The 20,918-nt window shown below is 38.5% G+C and overlaps 1 protein-coding gene across 1 annotated transcript in view; it reads right to left on the bottom strand.

Moving 5' to 3' along the window:
• Positions 1 to 5,124: 5,124 nt before the first annotated feature.
• The window catches only part of ROS1 (ROS proto-oncogene 1, receptor tyrosine kinase), a 68,494-nt gene continuing 52,700 nt past the window's right edge, over positions 5,125 to 20,918 (bottom strand). Inside the window, exons 42-44 of the mRNA XM_053938540.1 lie at positions 20,702 to 20,836; positions 15,411 to 15,574; positions 5,125 to 5,326 (exon numbers count right to left, since the gene is read on the bottom strand). Coding sequence (XP_053794515.1) covers positions 5,181 to 5,326; positions 15,411 to 15,574; positions 20,702 to 20,836 — 445 coding nt within the window. The 3' untranslated portion in view covers positions 5,125 to 5,180. The remainder of the gene's footprint in view (positions 5,327 to 15,410; positions 15,575 to 20,701; positions 20,837 to 20,918) is intronic.

Below are 20,918 nucleotides of genomic sequence, written 5' to 3'. Positions count from 1 at the left end.
AAAGGCTGCCAAGCATTGGAACAGGCTGCCCAGGGAAGTGATGGAGTCACCATGCCTGGAAGTACTTAAAAGACATGTAAATGTGGTGCTTAGGGACATTTAGTGCATTTGGAACTGCTGGGTTGATAGTTGAACTCAATGATCTTAGAAATCTTTTCCAACGTAAATGATTCTATTCTAGAAAGAAAATCCAGCTATGTCAACAGAATTACAAAAGGTATTAATATCAAAAAAGGGAGTGGTTATTTTACCACTCTCTGTCCTTACAGTGAAAGATAGAAGGCAGGGCTGAATATCCTCCAAACTGAAGATGTCATACAAAGAAGTTAACACATCATAAAGAAGGTTATAAAGCAGTATCAGTTATGTCAGTAACAATAACAACAATATTTTGGCATGTTCACTTGGCTTTGATACCCTGGGTTTCTGGCTATTTTTTAGAGTTAAAACATAATATCAGTTAGAGTTGCTAAGTGTCATTATAAATAGAGCCACAATTGTTGGAAAAAATCCAGCTGATTTGCAAGCTTCTGCAACTAGAAGTGTGTGTCCAACAAAGATTTTCAAGAATGAATTAAATGAAAGTGAGGTAAATTTGAATCTAAAGCTTGTCTTCACCATTAAAATGCATAGTCCTAAACCCAAATTAAAGAGAATGAATTTCACCTGCTTATGCTCAGTAAAGCCACACCTGAGGACTCAAATCATCACAGACAGCATGCCACAGGATGTCAAGGAAAATTTTAAAAAAAGAGGAAATAACCTGGAGACATTAGTCAAGTCAAATAGATGGTAAAATTTTCTTTGCTGAAAACTGTTGTGGAAAGCAAGGGTGCAGTGACTTTGCTGTCAGGATATTTGTGCCCTTCTATACAAGTGGTGAGAGAAGCAAATTTTGAGGGACATTGTGATCCAGAGGGTGTTACTAGGCTCTGTTATCTAGGGTACCAAGAAAGCTGAGGAACAATAACTTTAGTCTCAGTGCTGGACCCTGGCTTGAGGTTCTCAGACAGGTTAGGCTCAGTGAACTTAGTCCTTGCCTTTCTTGTCCTCACCACTTATGAGTTTCTGCAGGTAACGAAGACTAACAGAAAAAAATTGTGTTCGCAGTGTAGCTATACAACCTTCTGCTTTTCTGGTGGTAATTTTTAAGTTTCCCAAATCCTGTGATGCCATTGAATAAATGACAGTAAAGTCTCCCAGAGAAGATGAGACCTGAATGTTAAATATAAAAAAGGCAAAGAAATCATCTCGACACCCCAAGTTTTTCTGGCCAACGTGATAAAACCAAGGATGTCTTTTGCCTTTCATACCTCAACAAATCATCCTTTCAAGCTGTATAAATTTTCTCTTCAGACCTCTTGACAGCCACATTCCCACAGCTTATGTCACTGGGCACTCCCTCTATGGCACATGAGAATCAGAGAATGAACCTGCTAGAGCCTGGCATATCTCTCAGCTACATGGACATTTCCATAATTTTATCTTTGATCTAATAAGAACTCAATATTCTTGTCATAAAACATTGTTTTTATTTCATAATATCCTGATCATGGATCCCAAATAGAAAGCATGAGATATACAGGTTTTGGATAGCTCTGGTTATCAGTATGTGCTGGCTCAAAATCTCTTGCAAGCAACCCTGAAAAACAGAAATGCACTGATGAAATGCACCTGTAGTAGACCTGAAAAGACTTAAAATTCAGAAGACTGAAAATTCTGCCTTAGTAAATAAGTAACATCTGCCATGGCCCTTCACATTTACAAAATAATTTGCAAACATTAATCAATCGCCACAGCATTTTTTTGTTTGGTTGTAGGAAATTCTAATCATAGGCAGAAGTAGAATATTTTTCACCCTTTCATATGCATGTCAAATCTGTAGACAAACCAGCTACAGACACACAATATACCCATGTCTATCCAAGCACAGCTCACAGTTCTGCCATGGCAATCTGGGAGCCCAGCACTTGTGGGCTGTGTGTGTGGCATCATGTGTGCAGCGTGCTCACCATTGTTGCTCAGTATTTGGGCTGACATCAAGGAACACCGAAAAGCCTGAGACAGGAACTAGCTATGGCCCAGAGACTCACCTGGGGCATCTCCAATCAGTGCCTGGGAGCACATGTCTCTTCTTCCCAGCAGCTTAGAGACTGTACTGGGTTGGAGTCTATTCACAGCAGCTCATCTTGTGTTGTATTTTAGATTTGCAACCAAAACAATACTGGTAACACTGTAATATTTTAGATATTGGTGAAAAGTGCCTGCACAGAATCAAAGCCTTCTCTGCTTCTCACTCTGTGCCTCCTCTCCAGTGAATAGACTGAGTGTGCACAAGACATTGGAAGGGGACACAACCAGGCAGATGGCTCAAATTAACCAAAGAGATATTCCATGCCATTAAATGTCATGCTCAGCAATAAAATGGAGGGAACCTAAAGAGATTAGTCCTCTTTTATTTAGAAACCAGCTGGGCATAAGTCTAGCTGTCTCAGGACAAATTTAAGCTAAACACTTGGAGACAGTTTTTATACTGCTGTACATCAGCTTAGCTCAACATATCTAACCTGATTTACAGCAGCTGAAAACTGGGTCCACATGCCTTATACTCCCCTTATCTCACATAGAATCTTTCTGATAAACATTTATTTCCTTTAAATGATGTTATCACCTTTAAATCCATCTGTACTTATTTAAAATCTGTAGCCATGGAAGTCAAGACATTTGAACTCAAGGGTTTCTTGACTCTTTCCCTTGATCTGTGATAGAAGGAGGTAAAACTAGAGGTAAACACAGGCCAGGTAGTACCCATTTCCCCACCCAAGAGAGAATGTGTTTAAGAGGTCTTTCATTCTCATTCCTACTCTGTCAAAAAGTAGCATGAAAACTGCTGTCAGACCTGTCTGCTGGAAGGAAAGAGGTGACCTCCTGATGGTGAATAAGTGTTGCTGAAAAAAAATGGGAATCTTCAAGAAGAGTTTGAATGAAGAGATGAAGCAACACTTCAGTAAGACAGAGAAGGTGAAATAATGAAGATGTGTAAGGAGAAGGGTGATACAGAAATATGAGAGATTAAGAAACTCTCTTCAAGTAGAATCATGGGTAGATGCAAGTGAGGCTAAGTTTGCCTGCATCAAATTCAGCTTTACCACAACTCAGTGGAATAGTTGCATTTGCATACTTACTTCTCTAAGGCAGGAAAATGAGAACAATGGAGTTTTGGCCAGTGTATGGGCCAAAAGTTAATTTTTTATCATGTCCAATACATTTTTCATACTATCAGGTACAAAAGGTATAGATCACTGGTCAACATCCTAAGGTTTCATTTATTGGCAGTGTATTAAACTTGACACTTTTTTCTCATCATGCTGCGCTAAATATTTCATTAAAACTAGGCTTGCCTTGCAACACTTACAAAATGTGAACAGAACAAGAATTACTCTCCCCTTTTCCCTTCTGTGCTGCTTTCTATATTTTTGACAGATTCAAGACCTGGAGGGCATTACTCCTGACTGCTCTCTGTCACTGACGCTCATCTTTCCCACTAACCCAGTTTACACATGTTGGTTAGGCTCTTCCATGATTCTTTTTTAATGTAGACCTACACAAAATTGAATTCACTTGGGATATCACATCACAGGTGCGTGCGTGAAAGGTATTGTCTTGACAAAATTTTGGGAGGATTGAAGGTTTCTCCTGCTAAAGAAAAAGCTATCGTATGGAGCCCTGTTGTTCAAAACCTTTGCCTGTGGCTTGCTGACTGAGCAGTCTTCTTGACTTAAGTCAAACTATGCACACAGAACACATTCAGGTGTGGTGGCCACAGAAAAGGGATCCTCCTGGTTTCTGGCCACCACATGCCAAAGGTTAGCAAACGTTAGTAATTTTTAAATTACTGAAATGGAAGGAATCACCGTACAACCAATCAAGCAGCACTCAAAGGGGAAGGAAACATAAAAGAGTATTTATTTGTTTATCCACTGCTCATGGCCTGGTGAGCATAGTGAAGTGCTGCAATTGTATTTATTAGCAAATCTGTCTTTTACAGTGATTTCTAGTTGAAGGAAAATATTTATATAATGCTTAAAAGAGTTTTTCATGGAATTTGAAGAATCTTAATTCAAAATTAGGAATTTCTATTTCATTTTAGTAAAATGTTGAGACTCCAAATTTTTTTTCATCTGTGTTGAATCTCCATTTAAGAAACTTTTGAAGCTTGATTGCTGTGGAGTTGCTTATTACAAATGTATACATTCTAACATCAGAACCTTTACTACTCTCCAGTGTGCCCCATTATCAAATATTTGCATAAAATTGTAGCATGTTTCTAGCTTCCTGAAAGATGTAAGTGAATAGCTCTGTATAATTTGCAAACTAATGCTCATGATGAAAGGTTAGAAAAAGCTTATTGCTGTCTTTTATTCAATAATTATTTGTATAAAATTCTATTATATACTTTGAGTTTATCTCCAAACACACCAAGGAAGAATACCTCCTTTCACCCAGTATGATAAAAAATAAACAAGGATGATAAACATTCAAAAAGGAAAGGAGAAGAAATGTAAGAAAACAGGACTGTCTAGACTGTCAGATCAATTGCAACTTAATATGCAAGATGATTGCAAGCATTTGTTTAAATTAATTAGGAAACAGACCACCCACAGCAGTGGACAACCTGGACACCCTTCTTCAGCTGCTTTCTGATTTGGAGTTTGGTATTCATGTTGGCTTTTTTCAGTTTGTAAAATCCGGTTTGTGCACAGTGAAACTAGATTTCAACTATTTGGTTTTCTTCATGAACAAGCTGGTCTGTTCTTTAAAGCAGCATACCGGTGCTCCCTTTTTGGAAGGGCTGCCTTGTGCCTGAGGCATATGTGATTGCATAAACTTAATACCACAGTAAAATCCCTTACTGACTGGTACAAGTTTTTTTGCTTTAAACTATCTCCTGTGAAGCACCCAAACCATAACATGTAGAAAATCAGAGGCTATGTAATCACTGTCTTATCCTGATACACAACATTCAGCACATATGTTTTCTGGTAGTTTTATTAAAGAGTTGCATTTTTTTTTCAGACACCTCTGTAACTATGATGACATGCAGAATATTTTCTTTGGCTTATGTCTTCTTTGATGAGTATTTTCTCTTCTTTCACTCTCTTAAACAGTGGTAACCAGACTTAACTAATTTCAGCAGAATTGGTGCTTTCTTCATCTGTGTTGCCTTCTTTGACTAGTATCAAATAATTTAAGCCCTCTTGATTCCTTGTTTCCGTTATTGTGGCTGAAAGAATGCTGTCTGAATCTGCACATGGGATATCATTATCTGCGTTAAAAGAAAAAAAAAAAAAGAAAGAAAAAAGAAAACAAAAGGGAAAAATATTCTTAAAAATAAAAGAAAAAAAAATACAACAACCCAGTAATATACATGTAGTATTAGAAAGCAAACAAAATCAGACAGCTGTTGGAGAAAGTTGGTCTAGTGACCTCATAAGAATGATGACTCAAATTTATTTTCTGCTATTGTCTGTGTAGACCAGAACTTTAAGTAAATCACTTGGGAAAGGTTGCTTATCAGTGTTCATACCTCCAGAGGCAGCAATACTGTCATGAATGCATGATTTGCTTCTTTTCCTTGTGAAGAAGCATAAAGCAAAAGTGATTTTAATCTGAACCTTTGTAGTAACCCTGCTAATAATACTGCTAAAGAGTTCTGTAACATTGGCAGTTTTCTATCGACAAAATCATTATATACTGTCTCTCTAGAGGACTAGTCTAGACTTCTGTCTCTCTAGTATTCTGCCCTTCCAGAAGCTTAAACTTGGCAATCCACTGTGCTTTTCACATTTTGAAAAACTTTCCATTTTCCCTAATTTGATGCAGTTTGCATATACCTAGTTGCTTGAAATTTTTTGCAGGGGATATAAATTTTTAAAAAGATAAAATTTTTTCACTAAGCGCTCAAGCTGTAACTGCTACTATTTTTTGCATTTATTTTTGTAATGTATACCTTCTTTTGTTACACTCTCTCCTTATTTTACTTCATAACTGAAAAATTAAGCATGTGACATTCAGGGTTATCTGTTCAAAGAAATCACAAGCATTGTGCTATTCCACCAGGCAACACACAATTTATTATGTCACTATAATCACACATCTCCCCAAGCTATAAAGTTGGAAATTTATTCCACATGCTAGAGTCCATTAGCATAGGAAATATTATCAGGAAAAGCCTGAAAGAAAATTTTTATTTTAGAAACCTGTTAGCAAGATGGGGTTTGGGACACAGAGCAAACTGTGGTCACATACCACAGTGACTGACAGCAATGAGAAATCATTTGATACTCACTTTGTCAGTTCAGGGCTATTATGGCCATATTTAGTAATTCAGTTCCAACTAAGCCTTTACCAACCAATTCAGCTCTTCTTTGTAGTTTTTTTTTTTTTTTTTTTTGTTTGTTTGTTTAATTTAATGGCAACCTTCAGGGACAAGTTGCTTTGGAAAGGGCACACAGGCAAATGCTGAGGGGACGTTTGCAGCAAACTCTTAAGAGGGAAATCTTAAAATAAGGACCCAAGTAAAACTGGGTATTTACAGACCAGACATATGCCGGCTGACCTGCCTAAGTATAGAACACTAGAGGAGCATTCAGATTTGTTTCCTGTATAAGTATCTGGAACTGATGAGGTGATGTTTACACAAATGTGAGTATGAGGTCACTGAGATATTTTTACCAGATATATAGATACATTACTAATTCTTTCCCCAACAGGTCTGAAGAACTACAGAATATATAAAATTTTATAATCCTTTTTCAGCTTATGCGCCACTGTGTTTCTCATTACAGAAAAAAAGAGCTAAAAAATCAAACACTTTGGTCTTGGTTTTACTTTTTGAGCTGTGGGAATGCAATAAGGAAGAAATACTATTTTTGCAGAATATTCTTATCATATCCAATGATGGAGGAAAAATATAATACTGATGACCTTTCTCCTATGACATGACATGTGTAAGATACATTGCCGCTTTGACTGTACATTTTTGACTGGAAGTGCCCTTTCCTTCACTGTTGAGTCATCTCTTTCAGCGCTGATGAAAGTTTAGCACCATTCTGCTATACAAGGCAAAGCTACACAAAGATCTCAAGTTATATAGGACAATGCTTGACTGTTATGTAAGTCAGCAAAGCAAACAAATTATTTTTGCTCATTTAATTGGAGCAGAAGAATGGATGGAGACAGAAAATACTAAAAATGAGCAATTGAAGAAAAAATCAGGGTATGTTGTGAAATTCCACCAGAAATGTCAGGACTAGAAGCACCACCAGCACCCTGGGAAGCCATAAATCAATTCAGGGAATTCTGAATCATCTTTGGAAGGCCCTCCCAAAAAAATGTTACGAAATTGAAGGAAGATAGAGAGAAACAGGACTGGAGAGGCAGGCCGGTATATTTATGAGATATCATTATTTTCTTTTCAGTTTTAACATCGCTAAAATTAGTTGATTGATGTACAGTCATGCTGGGTTATACGTGAGTAAATGCAGGATAAACCATGTGATGTGATCCCCTCAGATTTCACAAGCAAAGCTGGGCTGAGTCAACAAAACACCCCAAGAGGAGACATCCAAGGAGCACCTTCATGAAATCTGAAGTCATGCCAGAGAGTCAGCTCTGCAGACTTGAATTCTGAGGTGTTGTCTACGCTGTGAAATGCTGCATAGTGTAGAGTTACCCAGGTTTGCTTTAAACAACCTACCTCAGGGTGCGAGGCAGGCTTGCTCTGTCAGTCCAGAGCTTCGTACAGCTTTGTTTTGAGGAGTACCCCACTGAGAAGCAGGATCCCATTGAGCTCTGTGCTGTAAAAGGGTGCTTCCTACAGCTAAAATGGCAAGTTCAAAGCTCAACGTTGTACTTGCACAGACACGTCTCAGGTCCTAAATGCACGTGGCTTTGACCTTGCTGAACACTTTTGCTGACACTTTTCCTACTAGAGCTGTGATAAAGCTTAAAGCTTGTGCTTAGAACTTGTGCATAAAGCACATCTGAGCCAAACTGCAGGTAAATTAATTACATCATCTTTCTCCAGGGATAGGCAGAAGCTTGCTCTAGAGAGCCCCACACTAATTGACACACGAAACAATGATCGCCTGACTCATACTAAAGAGGAATAGAGTTTGCTTGCTTAGCCTCCTCTGAGAAGACCAGCCCTGACCTGATAAAATCGGTGCTTTCCCCTTCCCCATCCCAGCACCTCAGTCGGCTGCTTCCTGTCACAGGGCAGCCGCAGTGCCGAGCCGGGCCGTGGGTCCTGTCTCACGATCGCAGAGTGCCTGTCCTTGCCTGCTTGGTAAACTCTGGGGGCTCACAACATATTTTGAAGTCCTGCCTGGAAGGGTGCAAATTTTTGTGATGTCTTGATAAGCAGATGAGGGGGTTTTGGTGTTTAAATTCAAGAAGGTGACAACATCTAAGAAGAGAAAGAATGTCAGTAGAAAAGCTGATTGGTTGAGACTGAATAAACTGATCTAGAGATGCTGATCTTATATTACAGCTATTTCAGGGCCAGACCCTCAGCTAGCATAAATTAATGAAGTTCCATTGAAACCAGTGGGGTGCCACCAATTTACACCAGCTAAGTAGCCAGCCTGAGACGTTACTAATTCCGGGTGACATAATCCCATATGATGCTTAGCACCTTCAGTACGGTAAGGTATTTAGAAGTCCAGCCACATTTCCTCTTTCTCGTACATACTCTGTCCTTTGTCACTGCTACACAATGTATGTGGCAGTAAACAAGAGACTGGTTGACTTACTGGCATGGATGAAAGATATACCCCACAGCAAACACATTTGAGAGAAACACCTGCTGACATGTCTTTGTTAAGGGTGAAAATGGTGACTATTGAACCTTGACTTCTTTACCTCAGCCACGTTGGTTAGCTCAAGGAGACAGCTCCTGTGTAGAGAGTATTTTCTTGATACCTGATGGCCACCTGGAGCTGGAGGAGCTGTGTTTCAGTTTCTGCACATAGCCAGTAAGAATATAAATAGAACAAATATATATCCGTTTTGATACTCCACTCTGTATTATGTATCAGTGGAGATATATCTGTGTTTCCTGCCTAATGAAGCATATGATCTTGCATGGTTTGAGGGTGACTCACTGAGCTTTGCTATTCTGTCAGACACTAAAGGTGTTAAAAGTGAGAATTTTGTTCACCCTACATTTCCCCTGCACTAATCTGCTTGATGCAGTTCCTCTCTTTTTATTTTTAATGTATTTTTTAGAGACCTGTGTACTGAAATCTCTGTATCCTAGTAATTACAGATATAAACCTGTTTCTTGCCTAGTTTATTAAAATTTATAATATAAATGCACAAAAAAAAAAAAAAAAAAACAGTTCCACATTTGCTGCAATGCAGTAAGGCTATACAAATAGGAAAGGTAACAAAACAGGATTCATTTTACCAAGTCTTAACCACCCAGGTCTTACATGCCCACTTTAAGATCCTTGCCTAGGCTGTCTTTACAGTCAACAGAGAAAGGAGGAATGAATCACTTTGTGGAGATGTTTAATCCACATCCTTGCCTTTACACATCAACATCCCCTGAATATGTCTACAAGTCTCTGGTGTCTGTCAAACAGCCTAGACACCCAGTGTAAATGCAGTTTTTATGTTTTAGTTGCCTATTTCTATCCACATCTGTCTACACAAATGTCAGCTCTTACAGTCTTACACCATCTGATTTTTTCTTTTGGTCTCTGGCAAAGTGTTGGTGTGACTTCACTTGCAGCATCATATGGCTCCTGTGCACTCTCTGGAATAAAACACCATTTGTCTGGAGTACAAATAAGAAATGATTACACCACCAAGCCCCTTTTACTTGCAGTGTTGTAACCACTCAGTCCTTTTTGGAAGCAGCCTTTTCTCTGACCTGTGCGGGCTTTGGGTCAGCCACTCACTAAGCTAAGAGGTAAAGATGATTACTGAATTTCAGAAAAATACAAAGGAGACTAGATACAAGGTTCTAAAAATGTTGCTTATCACCACATCTGCTTTGGAGAAGCTTCCATTTGTCCAAGTGATTATTTTACATTCAGAGGGGTGTGTGGAGTAGTTTTTAAAAGGCAGTTTGGTTTAGGAAAATAAACTGATGGCTCCTACATGGGCAACAGAAAACAGGTACTCAGACAGTACAGAGTATAAACATACAATTGAAGATGAAATCGCTGATTCTAGCCTTAATATCAAGTCCTCTCATTGCAAAATTTTGCAGAGAGATTTAAAAAAAAATACAAATTAGAGTTTTAGCAAGTACCTAAACTGCTGAAGAAATAAATACACTGACTTTGAAAAGAAAAACGAAAAAAAAAGAAACATTACTAAATTCTAACTCTTATATCTTGCCATATTTTTCAAGCAATATATCCAGTTTAGGAATTTAAAAATCATGGTTTTGAGGGCAAATATGTTTATTTTGAGTCTTTTATCCTGGATTTTCTCTAACTGCCTGGCATCTCCTCTTGCCAGAGGAGCTTTTTTTTTCTGAGCAATTAGGCATCTTTTCCATATAGGTCCAAAAGGCATTGTGAGGAGTAGCCCTGATAAGAATAGTCCTTCTAAGTCATAAAGGCAAGAAGTCTTTCCAGCTGCTTAATGCCCAGTTGTCTGATGTCAGGAAAGGCGTTTGCCAAATCAAACAGGTGTTTCCATCTGTAAAGGGGCACTCACGGGACCTGAAAAGCTATATTGCTGTCTTATATGTGCAAATGTAAAAACTGATGTCTGAAAATAGATGGTCCAGTTATTTTTACAGCAATGCAGGGCTGTCCCTCTAGCATGCTGCACTTCTTGGAACTGGGGGAAGAACAGACTTTCTTTCAGCAATGAATGGGAACTCTGGTGACAGGGCCTGTGCTCAGTAAATTCCCATTGAATGTGTCTGGCTGGATAGTGCAGCCCTCACTCAAATAAATATTGTTACTGCTACTTTATGCCCAAAATCAATGTCTTGGGAAAGTCTGTCAGAGCAAGAAGGAAAAACTCTAAACCAGTAGACCCTGATCCTGAGTTTGCTTCCCTCCCTTCCCATGCAGCAGTGCCAGGAGGTGCTGGTATTGCTCAGGCATGTTTATTGACACTTGATGCCTGCTTTAGAACACAGCATGCGCCCCTTTGGCCATCTCCATGCTATCCTGCTAGCATGCTGTCCACTAGCAGCCTGTCTGTATTGGTTTACCCACACTTGCCATCTCTGTGTCATACTGCACTGGCATTAAGGTTATTGAGAAAATCTAATGTTTTTCAGCTCTATGAAAATCACTAACAGCATGCATGGACCTGCTAGAAGTGTGACTAGCCATGGGTAGGTAAGACTCAACAGAATTTGGAAGATGTATGATTCCCTGTAAGGTATCTTAGCTATTTTGAGGCATGTAATTTCACTTTGCTTGACATTTGTCTCTTTCTTTTGAAACTAGGTCACCCAGTGAGAGCACGCATTTCTTGGCTGGAAGCTCTTGGTTGGAGTTTCATTACGTGCAAAGGCCAATGACCGTGTAGCATTTTTGGAAAATATTGTCGAGGACAATCCATCATGGAACAGACTTTGTTTTGTTGGATTTTTGGATTTTTGTTGGATTTGTTTGGATTATTTGTCCTGGAAAAAATTCACTTCCATGTCAAACCACGACAGGCTGTCATCTTTCTACTATTACTATGAACACAAAAATACTTCACTTAGTCCCAGCTAAAAATGAATACAAATTTTAAAAATCACTAACTTATTATACAATGTGTTACAAATTACAGTCTGAGACATATTCCATGCCCCAAACTGTTTTTGACAGGGTCATAGTGGAGCACACATTTTAATCTGGAAACTCAAGTAGAACCTGAATGGACTTTTCTTGCTTAAATCAATCTCACTTCTGGAGCCCAAGTCTTACTGAATTCCACTGTATGAGATTTATGTGGCAGGCAGAAAAACTGTCAAATTAATTTAAGGCTGGAGAGGTACAGAAAATTGACATGCACGTGTCCTTGATCAGAAAATTCAGCAATAAGACATCACAAGGACTCTAGAGCTTCAATCAAGTAAACAGAATAACATTTTAATGGGGTTATTAAGACTGTGCTTGGGGAAAGAGGGATATAACCTACAGGTGAATTATAAATATACAGGAAAATTAGTATGGCATTATACGTGTAAAGAGCTAGTCAAGTGTTTGGTCTTTTAAAATAGCCTTTTAAATGGAAGGATGATATGTAGATGAATAAAATTCAAGCTACTCTGTTTCCTGAAGGGTATTTCCTATATGAGAATCACCAAATGAACCCGAGGAGAAGTTAAGAAGGACTGAAGAATGAAAATATTGAATGGAAGCATGAAAACAGTTGCTTTGTCTTCTCCTCCCAGTGCAGATCCAGCAATGGGTCTGTGGCAACAGCAGCTGGGCAGAACCTATGGAAAGGGAAGAATGAAAGGAAGCCAGAAGAGGGAACATGACAGCTGATGGGGAAAGGTCCAAGGCTCAGGAAGAGAGTGTGCCAAGTAGAAGTTCTGACAGCCAAAGCTCTGCCGTCACTGTAGTGCCCTGCTTACCACAGTGGGCCAGATTTTACCAAGTTATTATAAACAGGTTTAATGGAGTCTGATTCTAAAAGTGACTGCTGTCAACAGATTCTCTGACTAAAATTACATTATGGAGTACAGAGCTATTATTAAGACCACCCTTAAAGTCCATTATACTAGCATATTTTCTGCACTAAACTGATTTTTTTCAAATTTTTATCCTTCAAACTGACACTTTGCATGGAAGCCTCAATCCGTGTTTTCCTTTGCAACTTGGTAATTTCTAAGAATATAACTTTTGTTCCCGGCAAATAAACAAAACAATGGCTTTTTTTCTATGACCTCTGCTGTGTGGCAGAACCTGAAATTTTGGCAAAATAGTGTTTCTTACATTAAGAATATGTGTTTTTCATCCCAGTGAAAGTAATTATTTGCTTAGATTGAGCAAGTTAACAGCTGGAGAAAGAGCAGGCTTATCTGACACATGCTAAGCAGAGACTTGCACTGAAACTAAAACACTTTCATGTTACATCTGTGCCAGGTGTATTCCACCACAAACACAGTGACCAATCTTACAGGTTCTTTCCCCAATTCCAAGCAGCAGAAAGGTAGGTTTCTCCAGAAATTTCAGCCCTACTAAAGATTTTGACAGATATTGATGTAATGCCACAAGAACTTCTAAACTCTCTTAGTTTTCATGTCTCTGTTGCCTGTGGTAAAGTTAGGGAACACAGAGAAGAGATGTCTATGCGAGGAAACCAAACCAGCTCAGGGGTGGGTGCAAGCAATTGAATCAGTACAGCCCTGTGTCCAGTGGATGCTGTGCTCCTGTAGCCATCTGAAAATTAAACATCTAGTCTGAGATATTATAGCTGAGATATTGTGTTTTGGACACTATCCTGAGTAATGTGTTTGGGGGGGACCCTGCTTGAGCAGGGATGCTGGACTGGGTGACTTCCAGTGGTCCCTTCCAGTCTCACCCACCCCGTGATTCTATGTGAACCAAATTAATTATGGCAAGTCACCTGGATGCCAGCCATCATCAGTGAAGAAAAGGCAAAAGGTGACCCCTTTTCTGCTGTGATACATACCCAAAAACCAGGAGCTGTCACTTCCTGCTTCTGACTGCAGAGCTACCTAGAAGAGTATCCTAGATGAGGCTCCTAGCCTGTAGACAGCTGCATTTAGGTGAGATAAAGTCCCTCCAAAATGTAAGACCTATTAGCTTGGGCATAGTGCCTAATTAATTGGCTGTAGTCCTTTCCTGAGCTAATGCCAGGCTTACATTTGTGCCAGACTGAGTATCTCTTTCCTGAATGTCATTATTGAGAGCTAAGATACCCCTAAAGAAACTAAAGAATTACACTATATGTAAATTGTACTTCATTATAGCATAAGGGTGCAAAATCAGCTGTTAAAAATGCATTATATGATAGATTATCTGTGCTGGTCCCTTCATCTCTTTGTAAAGTTTTTAGTCTTGTAATGCAAACATGCCATGAACAGGCTGGATTTGACGTAAAGAGAAACCACAATGGAAATAAACTGACATTTGTAAAGCTTCACCAAATGATAAAGATTAGCAAAATATCAAATTAAGTGACAACTGGACAATGCCAGTGAATTGAATATAGATAGAATCCTGAAGAAAAATGTCTATTAGTTGTGCAGTTGAGTACTGTGTCATTCCTGGGATGGATCAGGAAGTTTTTAGGAAAACATGAAGTACTGAAGTATCAAAACTGTTTGTGAATCAGGGTGAATTTCTAGTTCAGTAACAATTTGTGAAGGGAAAAAAGAAAACCACAAAAAATCACCTCCAAAATGAAGCCTTTAGATATTTTAGAAACAGTCAGGTTTGGTTTTTCTAGAATGGAAAGTAGTTATTTTACCACTCAATATTTTTCATTATAAAACCATAGTATGCAAATAGATTAAATGAAAAAATTAACCTGTGAAACAAAACTGAAATATTTCAACTGATAAAAACTTTCTTTTTGTAGAATTAAGATCTCATTGTTTACTAATATTGTTCAATTTTTCTCAATATTTAGTTAGTCAAGAATTACTGCAGGATGTGAATAGATTGCAATTCTGGCCCAGCCAGGATGTTCATTTCCAAATTTAGATGATTTACATCCCAGTTACACAGACAACTTCAAATTTAGCATCGTCTTTTTTCTTAATTCCTGTCTTCACAACCTTAATGATGTTCTTATATAACTGAGCTTTGTTGTGTCCCATATCTTAAGTATGTCTTCCCTAACATCACTTAGTTTATTCATTCACAGTGTGCAGAGCATAAGCAAGACCTGAATGGATCAGGGTTTGGGCTTGCATAAAGGCTACCTTACTAGGGTGCCTAAATTATGCCTCCCTTGCAGGTGGCTGCTGAGCCAGTACTCCCAGAGTAGCTGCCTAATGGCCATGTTTAGCTCACGGATAGGGCATAGATGTCTTTGAAATTGGGACAGATTTCCACACAGAAGCCTTCTAAGGCTCTCCTGGCTCTGCAAGGAACTTAGGCATCTATTTTAGTGGAACAGGGTTGTGAACTACCAAGAATTCAGATGTAAATTGGATATCTCTGTGAGTCAGTCTTAATTACAACCTCATTTGGGCCTTTTTGCTTGGTAATCTTACACATCCTTCATCTATTTGGTTGTACCTCACAGGCACAGAAAGAATCTTTACAAGTTCAATATGATAGAGGTAAATCTTTGCTGTTTCCATGTAACAGCCAGAGAATTTGAGGCAGTGAAATGCAATGAAAAACATTTAGCTTACAGGGCAGAGGCCACAAGAATAGCAGGTGCTGGCCCAGACTCACCTTCAAAAGCTTCATTGATGACTCCAGTTGATGCTTCTTTGTCTTCAAGGCAGTGGATGAAGGACAGTGGAGAGTGTCTTATCTCTTGCAGTTTGTCATGAATATAAGAGAAAGTAGGTCTGTTATGAGGTTCTTGGGACCAGCATCTTGTCATTAAATCACATCTAAAAAAAAATTTAAATGCAAACTAAAATGATAATAGAGTCATTCATCTCAACATTTACCATAAAACATCTGGGAAGCAAGTTTGGCCTGAAAACTTTCTGTGTGGTACAAAGATTATCATCATGAGGCAATGAAAAACAAATTAAAGATAAAATTAATGTCGAGAATAATTACTATAAAATATTTTAATTTCTCAAAGATGGATATTTTTGAGATTGGAAGCAGATATAACATGAAACAAAAAGACACATTTGCCATGAACATCTACTCTGACTGAAGAAGTCATGAATACTTTCTAAGAAAGTAGACGAGGAAATTCTCTCACAGAAAAAAAAATTTAAAAGCAAAACAAACAAACAAACAAAAAAACCAAACCAAACCAAACCAAAACAAAACAAAACAAAAAAATAAGTGTAAAATCAGAAATGAACCTGAAGTTTTTGACTTATTTAATCCTCCTTCAACTCAAGCTACCTCACATTCAGAAGTTCAAAGCAAACCCTCCAGCACATGGGGAGTTAATTTCAAGTTCTACCTCCAGACCAAAACAAATAAGAATAAATTTTCCAAAGGCAAAAATGGTATGAAATTCCTATGGGTGCAGGGATTCCAGCCCACCTTGTACAGCACTATCACTACCATTAGTGGAAAATTTACCTCCTGTTTGTCTAAATGATAGGGTTGGTTTTTATTCCCTGCTCAAGGTGAGTTTATACTACACAAAACCAAATCCTACAAAAGCCAGGGAGAGACATGCTGAAAACCAAAACACAGCCAACACCTGGACATGCTAAGTGTTGGGAGTGGAAAGAGGTCTCAAAGTCTCAAAACCAGAGAGCAGTCAGTGAAAGGCTGGTTCAGGAAGCTGCATCTGGAATGTGGAGCATTTACCTCTAAGCCTTAAGTACAAACCCTCCCCTGACAAACATCTTCCCAGACCTGCTGCTATGTGATACCAGGCGTTAATCTGTTATGTGAAATGAATTGGCTTGCTCAGATCCTCACTTATCCATCTTAAAAAGATGACTGCTGTCCTTCACCACAACTGGGCATCTTAAAAAGCCCTTAATGACAGCTGAGAGGAATCACTTGACTTCTGATTTTTCAATGGTATTTTTCATTAAAATATTAGTGTCAAGTGAGAATGTGAGTAGAAAAATTGTTTCAAAGCCACTTTTCATCAACCTGTATTCTTGTGGTTTTCAAGTTGAACAGAGTAATTATGTTTTCTTCAAAAGGATTCTATGAAATTTTTAAAATCCGTTTTAAGAATTTTAAAAGTGGTATTGGCTTCCTAACACTCTGAATCACTTCATCTGCTTACTTGCAGGTGTACTGGTTATTCATGACACTGGAAATATAGAAGGAAAAGGACTGAATAGGTCTCAAAATAAGGTTAAATAACTGGTTTCCTTCTGCTGCCAGCAAAGTGTCTGTCACACTGAATTCCAGCCTTGAATGCTGGAAGCCAAACAATCTTCTTTCTGGTCACGCTTGTTGGTAGGATATCCAGGCAAATAAACATTAGTTCAGGTACTGTGCTTCGTCAGGTCTGCACTTGGGCTCTCATGAGCAGAGCCTTGTGGAAGAAACAGCCAGCCACTGACCAAGAAAGAAACAGGAAATGATACAAAGTCATAGACTCATTTTGGGTTGGAGGGGACCTTCAAGGATCATCTAGTCCAACCCACCAGCCATGTGCAGGGACATCTTCCACTACATCAGGTTGCTCAAAGCCCCACCCAACCTGGCCTTGAACAGCTCCAGGGATGGAATATCCACAGCTTCTCTAGGCAATCTTTTTCAGTGTTTCACCACCCTTATTGTAAAATAATTCTTTCTTATATGCAATCTAAATTTACCCTCTTTTCATTTATGAAACAAGAACATAGCAAGTGTGGAATATGAAGTTTTTGGTTTTTTTTTTTTGTTTCCTATGACCAATCTCTGCCTTTCTAAATAACTATTTTTTACTGGACAATCTGCTTTATAAATCCATTCAGTTTTGCTATGGAGTAACAATATTAACTTCTGCTAAACTGTAATTCAGTACTGTAATTTTCTCATTTTAATTATATTCCATGTTTTTATTTCCTAAATCAAATTATTTGGTGATTGGCTTAAAATATCAGTACTGGTATTTTTCACTAAGTGTTTAATTCAGATAGGCTTTAGGTTTCTAATGACAAAAACTTTCATGCTCTCTCAGAATGTATCTGCAAATTTTACACGTACAGCTACTTGTGGCATGTCATTTAGCTTTTGAGGCATGCTGTGACATCCAAAGTTTTAAGTCATATGGCACAAATTTTCATTAGCTCAGAAATGCATGAGTATGAGACCACTCAAGAGGGAGAAAGGTCACTTAACATGCTAAGATATATGTAAGTGACAGATTGAATATATTCCTATATTTCTGGGGAGGCAAACATGGGCTAGCAAATAGTGCATCACTTCAACATGAGAAAGAGACCCAGAGGATTCCCCTACTTCATGGGGAAAGCCTGTCAGAAAGAAATGAAAAATGACAGTTCCAAACACAACATTAGCTAAAGGTTTATGTTAGGTTCAAGAGCTAACCTTTACACTAGATGTACACATACTAACCCACACTTCACACCTGTGTTTTATCTGGGGGCAACAACCAAATGTCCAACAGAGCTGCTTATGTGGGGCTGGTTAGAATTTGAGAGCCTGGAAAAGCAAAGAACTAATATTCAGTATCTGATATTGGAGGCAGAATGTGAACATTCCTGAAATGCATTATACTGCACAGAAGCTACAGGCATTACCAATTATTTTCTCACATGAAATGAGAAACACAATTGATGTGTGACTTTCTTAGAAAATGAGAAAATTTGTCATGATAAAACATCCCTGATTTCACCTGATGCATTCTGTGCAAAGCCTTCTTCTCTCTCACTCTCTTAATCCCTCCAGGGGATCATTGCCAGAAACAAATAGCAAAAAACTTTTAGTTACCAAACTAAAATTTCCTATCAAAGTCAGTTGTATAAGTTTGCAGAGGACTGAACATTCCTGAAACTGCAACTTCAAGTCAGCAAATATCCTGATGCTTGTACAAATTCTCTAGACTGTAATCCACAGCCTTTGAGGATTTGTTAAATTAGCTCAGTTTGGTCTAAACCTTGGCATTCTCTTGCATGCAAGCCTCATACGCCGTGGCTGTGCCAGATGTGGATCTCTGACTGCAAAAGTATTTACGTTCATAGATTTAATTCTTGTTTCAGTATATGTATCTCATTTATACATCTCCAAGACCCTTTTTCAATTCTTTACCAAGCTTTATCTAGCCACAGCTCTCTGGGGAAAAGTAGGTGATTAGCTCCTGGAGTAACAACTTATGAAGGCAAGGGGAAGAATTTTTCTCCCTTCCAACAAATAACCCACTTCCTTTATGCTTTTACACCCTAAGGTTTCTGTGCCAGCCCTACTTGCACTTGCAGTGTAAGCCTATCACAGATTCCTAAACACTTCTCAGCTGAAGTACTTTGGCCTTTGAACTCTCTTCCTATCAGTGATGGTTTGTTTTGTCAAATGACAATGAGCAAGCCAAAGTGCTGAGGAGACAATTACTGACTGCTGATGTCCTGATGCAGGTTCAAAACCACAAGGAGGGAAGCAGGAATGTCAAGAATCCCGGCATGCCATTAATGACCTAGCAAAGCAGCAAAAAGTTATTTACCTACTGACAGAAGCTGCATGCAGGTGCTGAGTGTTCACCAAATGAGATAAAAGATGGTACAAGAGTCTAAGCTCATCAGCTCTTTGGCTTTCAAAAACTACTATTAGGCACCGATCCTACAAGTTACAACAGGCAGAGCAGTATGTGAGACCTATCTGCTATGCTAAATTCAAGATCTGGGACCTTAAAAATTATTTCAAGCAAAGTTTTCTTGATTTTTCTGAAGATCTAGTCACTCATTTTAAGGCAATTTATGAGCCTTTGCTTAAGTTTGAATGTCAGACTAGTACGTGGATATAGCTGCCTCCTGTGCTTTTTTATTCACAGGACAGATGTTGGAAATTTTTTGAGGAAACCTTTCTCAGCAGAAAATATTGCACTTAAAATTTCTTTGGACTTTCATTTGTTCTGTGACTTCCAGTTTTCCCTCTGTTATTAAAATAAAATTCGAAGCTCTTCAGTTCTTCAGTTCCTCCACGTGCTAAAGCTTGGTTTGGGGTTTTTCTGTGTTTTTTATTGCTAACATGGTATTTCAGCTATATCTGCATAATGATAAATAATCACCTTTTCCTAAGCTCAGAACATAGTTATCGGTGTAAGATCTATCATGGAGGTATTGGCTTGCCAATCACAGAATTATTCTCAAGCTTTTTCCTCAGCCCTGGGAGTAAGAATTGGTCACTTTCAGTGGCCTCTCCTATTTGTAGGACCAGCTGTCATGTGCTTTTGCTGAGTGGGTGATAAAGAAATTGAGACATGAAATTAGACAATACTGAATGATTGTTAAGCTCATGTTCTGCTTCCTCCTTTATACACCTCTATAATCAGTACAGGTTTGATCCACTGGATGTATTTATCTTATGCTGTTAATTGCAAGAATTTTGCAATTAAACCTGAGTTTCGTGCTCAAGACACAAACAGAAATTGAAGGATTTACTTATCCAGCCCAGCTAAAGACTAACCAGAGTTGCAGACTTCCCTTTTCCTGTACTGTGTCAGCTTTTCTAATTGGCTTTTTTGAGCTCTCTCTAGAAAGGGAGGAGTTTATTTTTCACATATGTTCTAATATTAGCCTATTCCTGCATCTACCATTAAGAAAGAGAGTTTTATCCACAGTCACGGACACATGATGTACAGAGACCAGTAAAGTCTTTCTTAGAGTCATCTTAATTTCTAACCAGTACCTTCAGGTACTCTCAGCCTGTTCTCACACTACTACCACATCCATGCCTTAAATTCTTATTCACAGGCTGGTCTACTGGATGAACTAGTAGCAGGTTGGCCAGTTTTATTGGAAACAAAAGTGGAGGATGTTGGGCTCTTCATGGGCATGACCAACCTTCAAAATTATGACCAACTGGCAAAAAGCCTCTTGATTTTTATAAATATTATCAACAACATTTAAACAAAATTAACTTACAGGTCATCAGGACAATTGTTTGGAGATTCCAGCCTTCCTCCTGATCGTACATGGTGTAAAACTTCTGTATTGGAGAAACCTGGATATGGCTGTTGACCCAAAGTCAATGTTTCCCACACTAGTATTCCAAAAGCCCTGAGAAACACCATAAAAAAAAAAAAAAAAAAGAGAAAAATTAATAACCATAGCCATCATGAAATCTCCCTATTAACAGATT

Source organism: Vidua chalybeata, chromosome 3, assembly GCF_026979565.1.
Source record: "Vidua chalybeata isolate OUT-0048 chromosome 3, bVidCha1 merged haplotype, whole genome shotgun sequence".
NCBI classification, from domain to species: domain Eukaryota; kingdom Metazoa; phylum Chordata; class Aves; order Passeriformes; family Viduidae; genus Vidua; species Vidua chalybeata.
The sequence above is the reverse complement of the archived record's forward strand: the minus strand, read 5'-3'. Positions and strand labels throughout refer to the sequence as shown.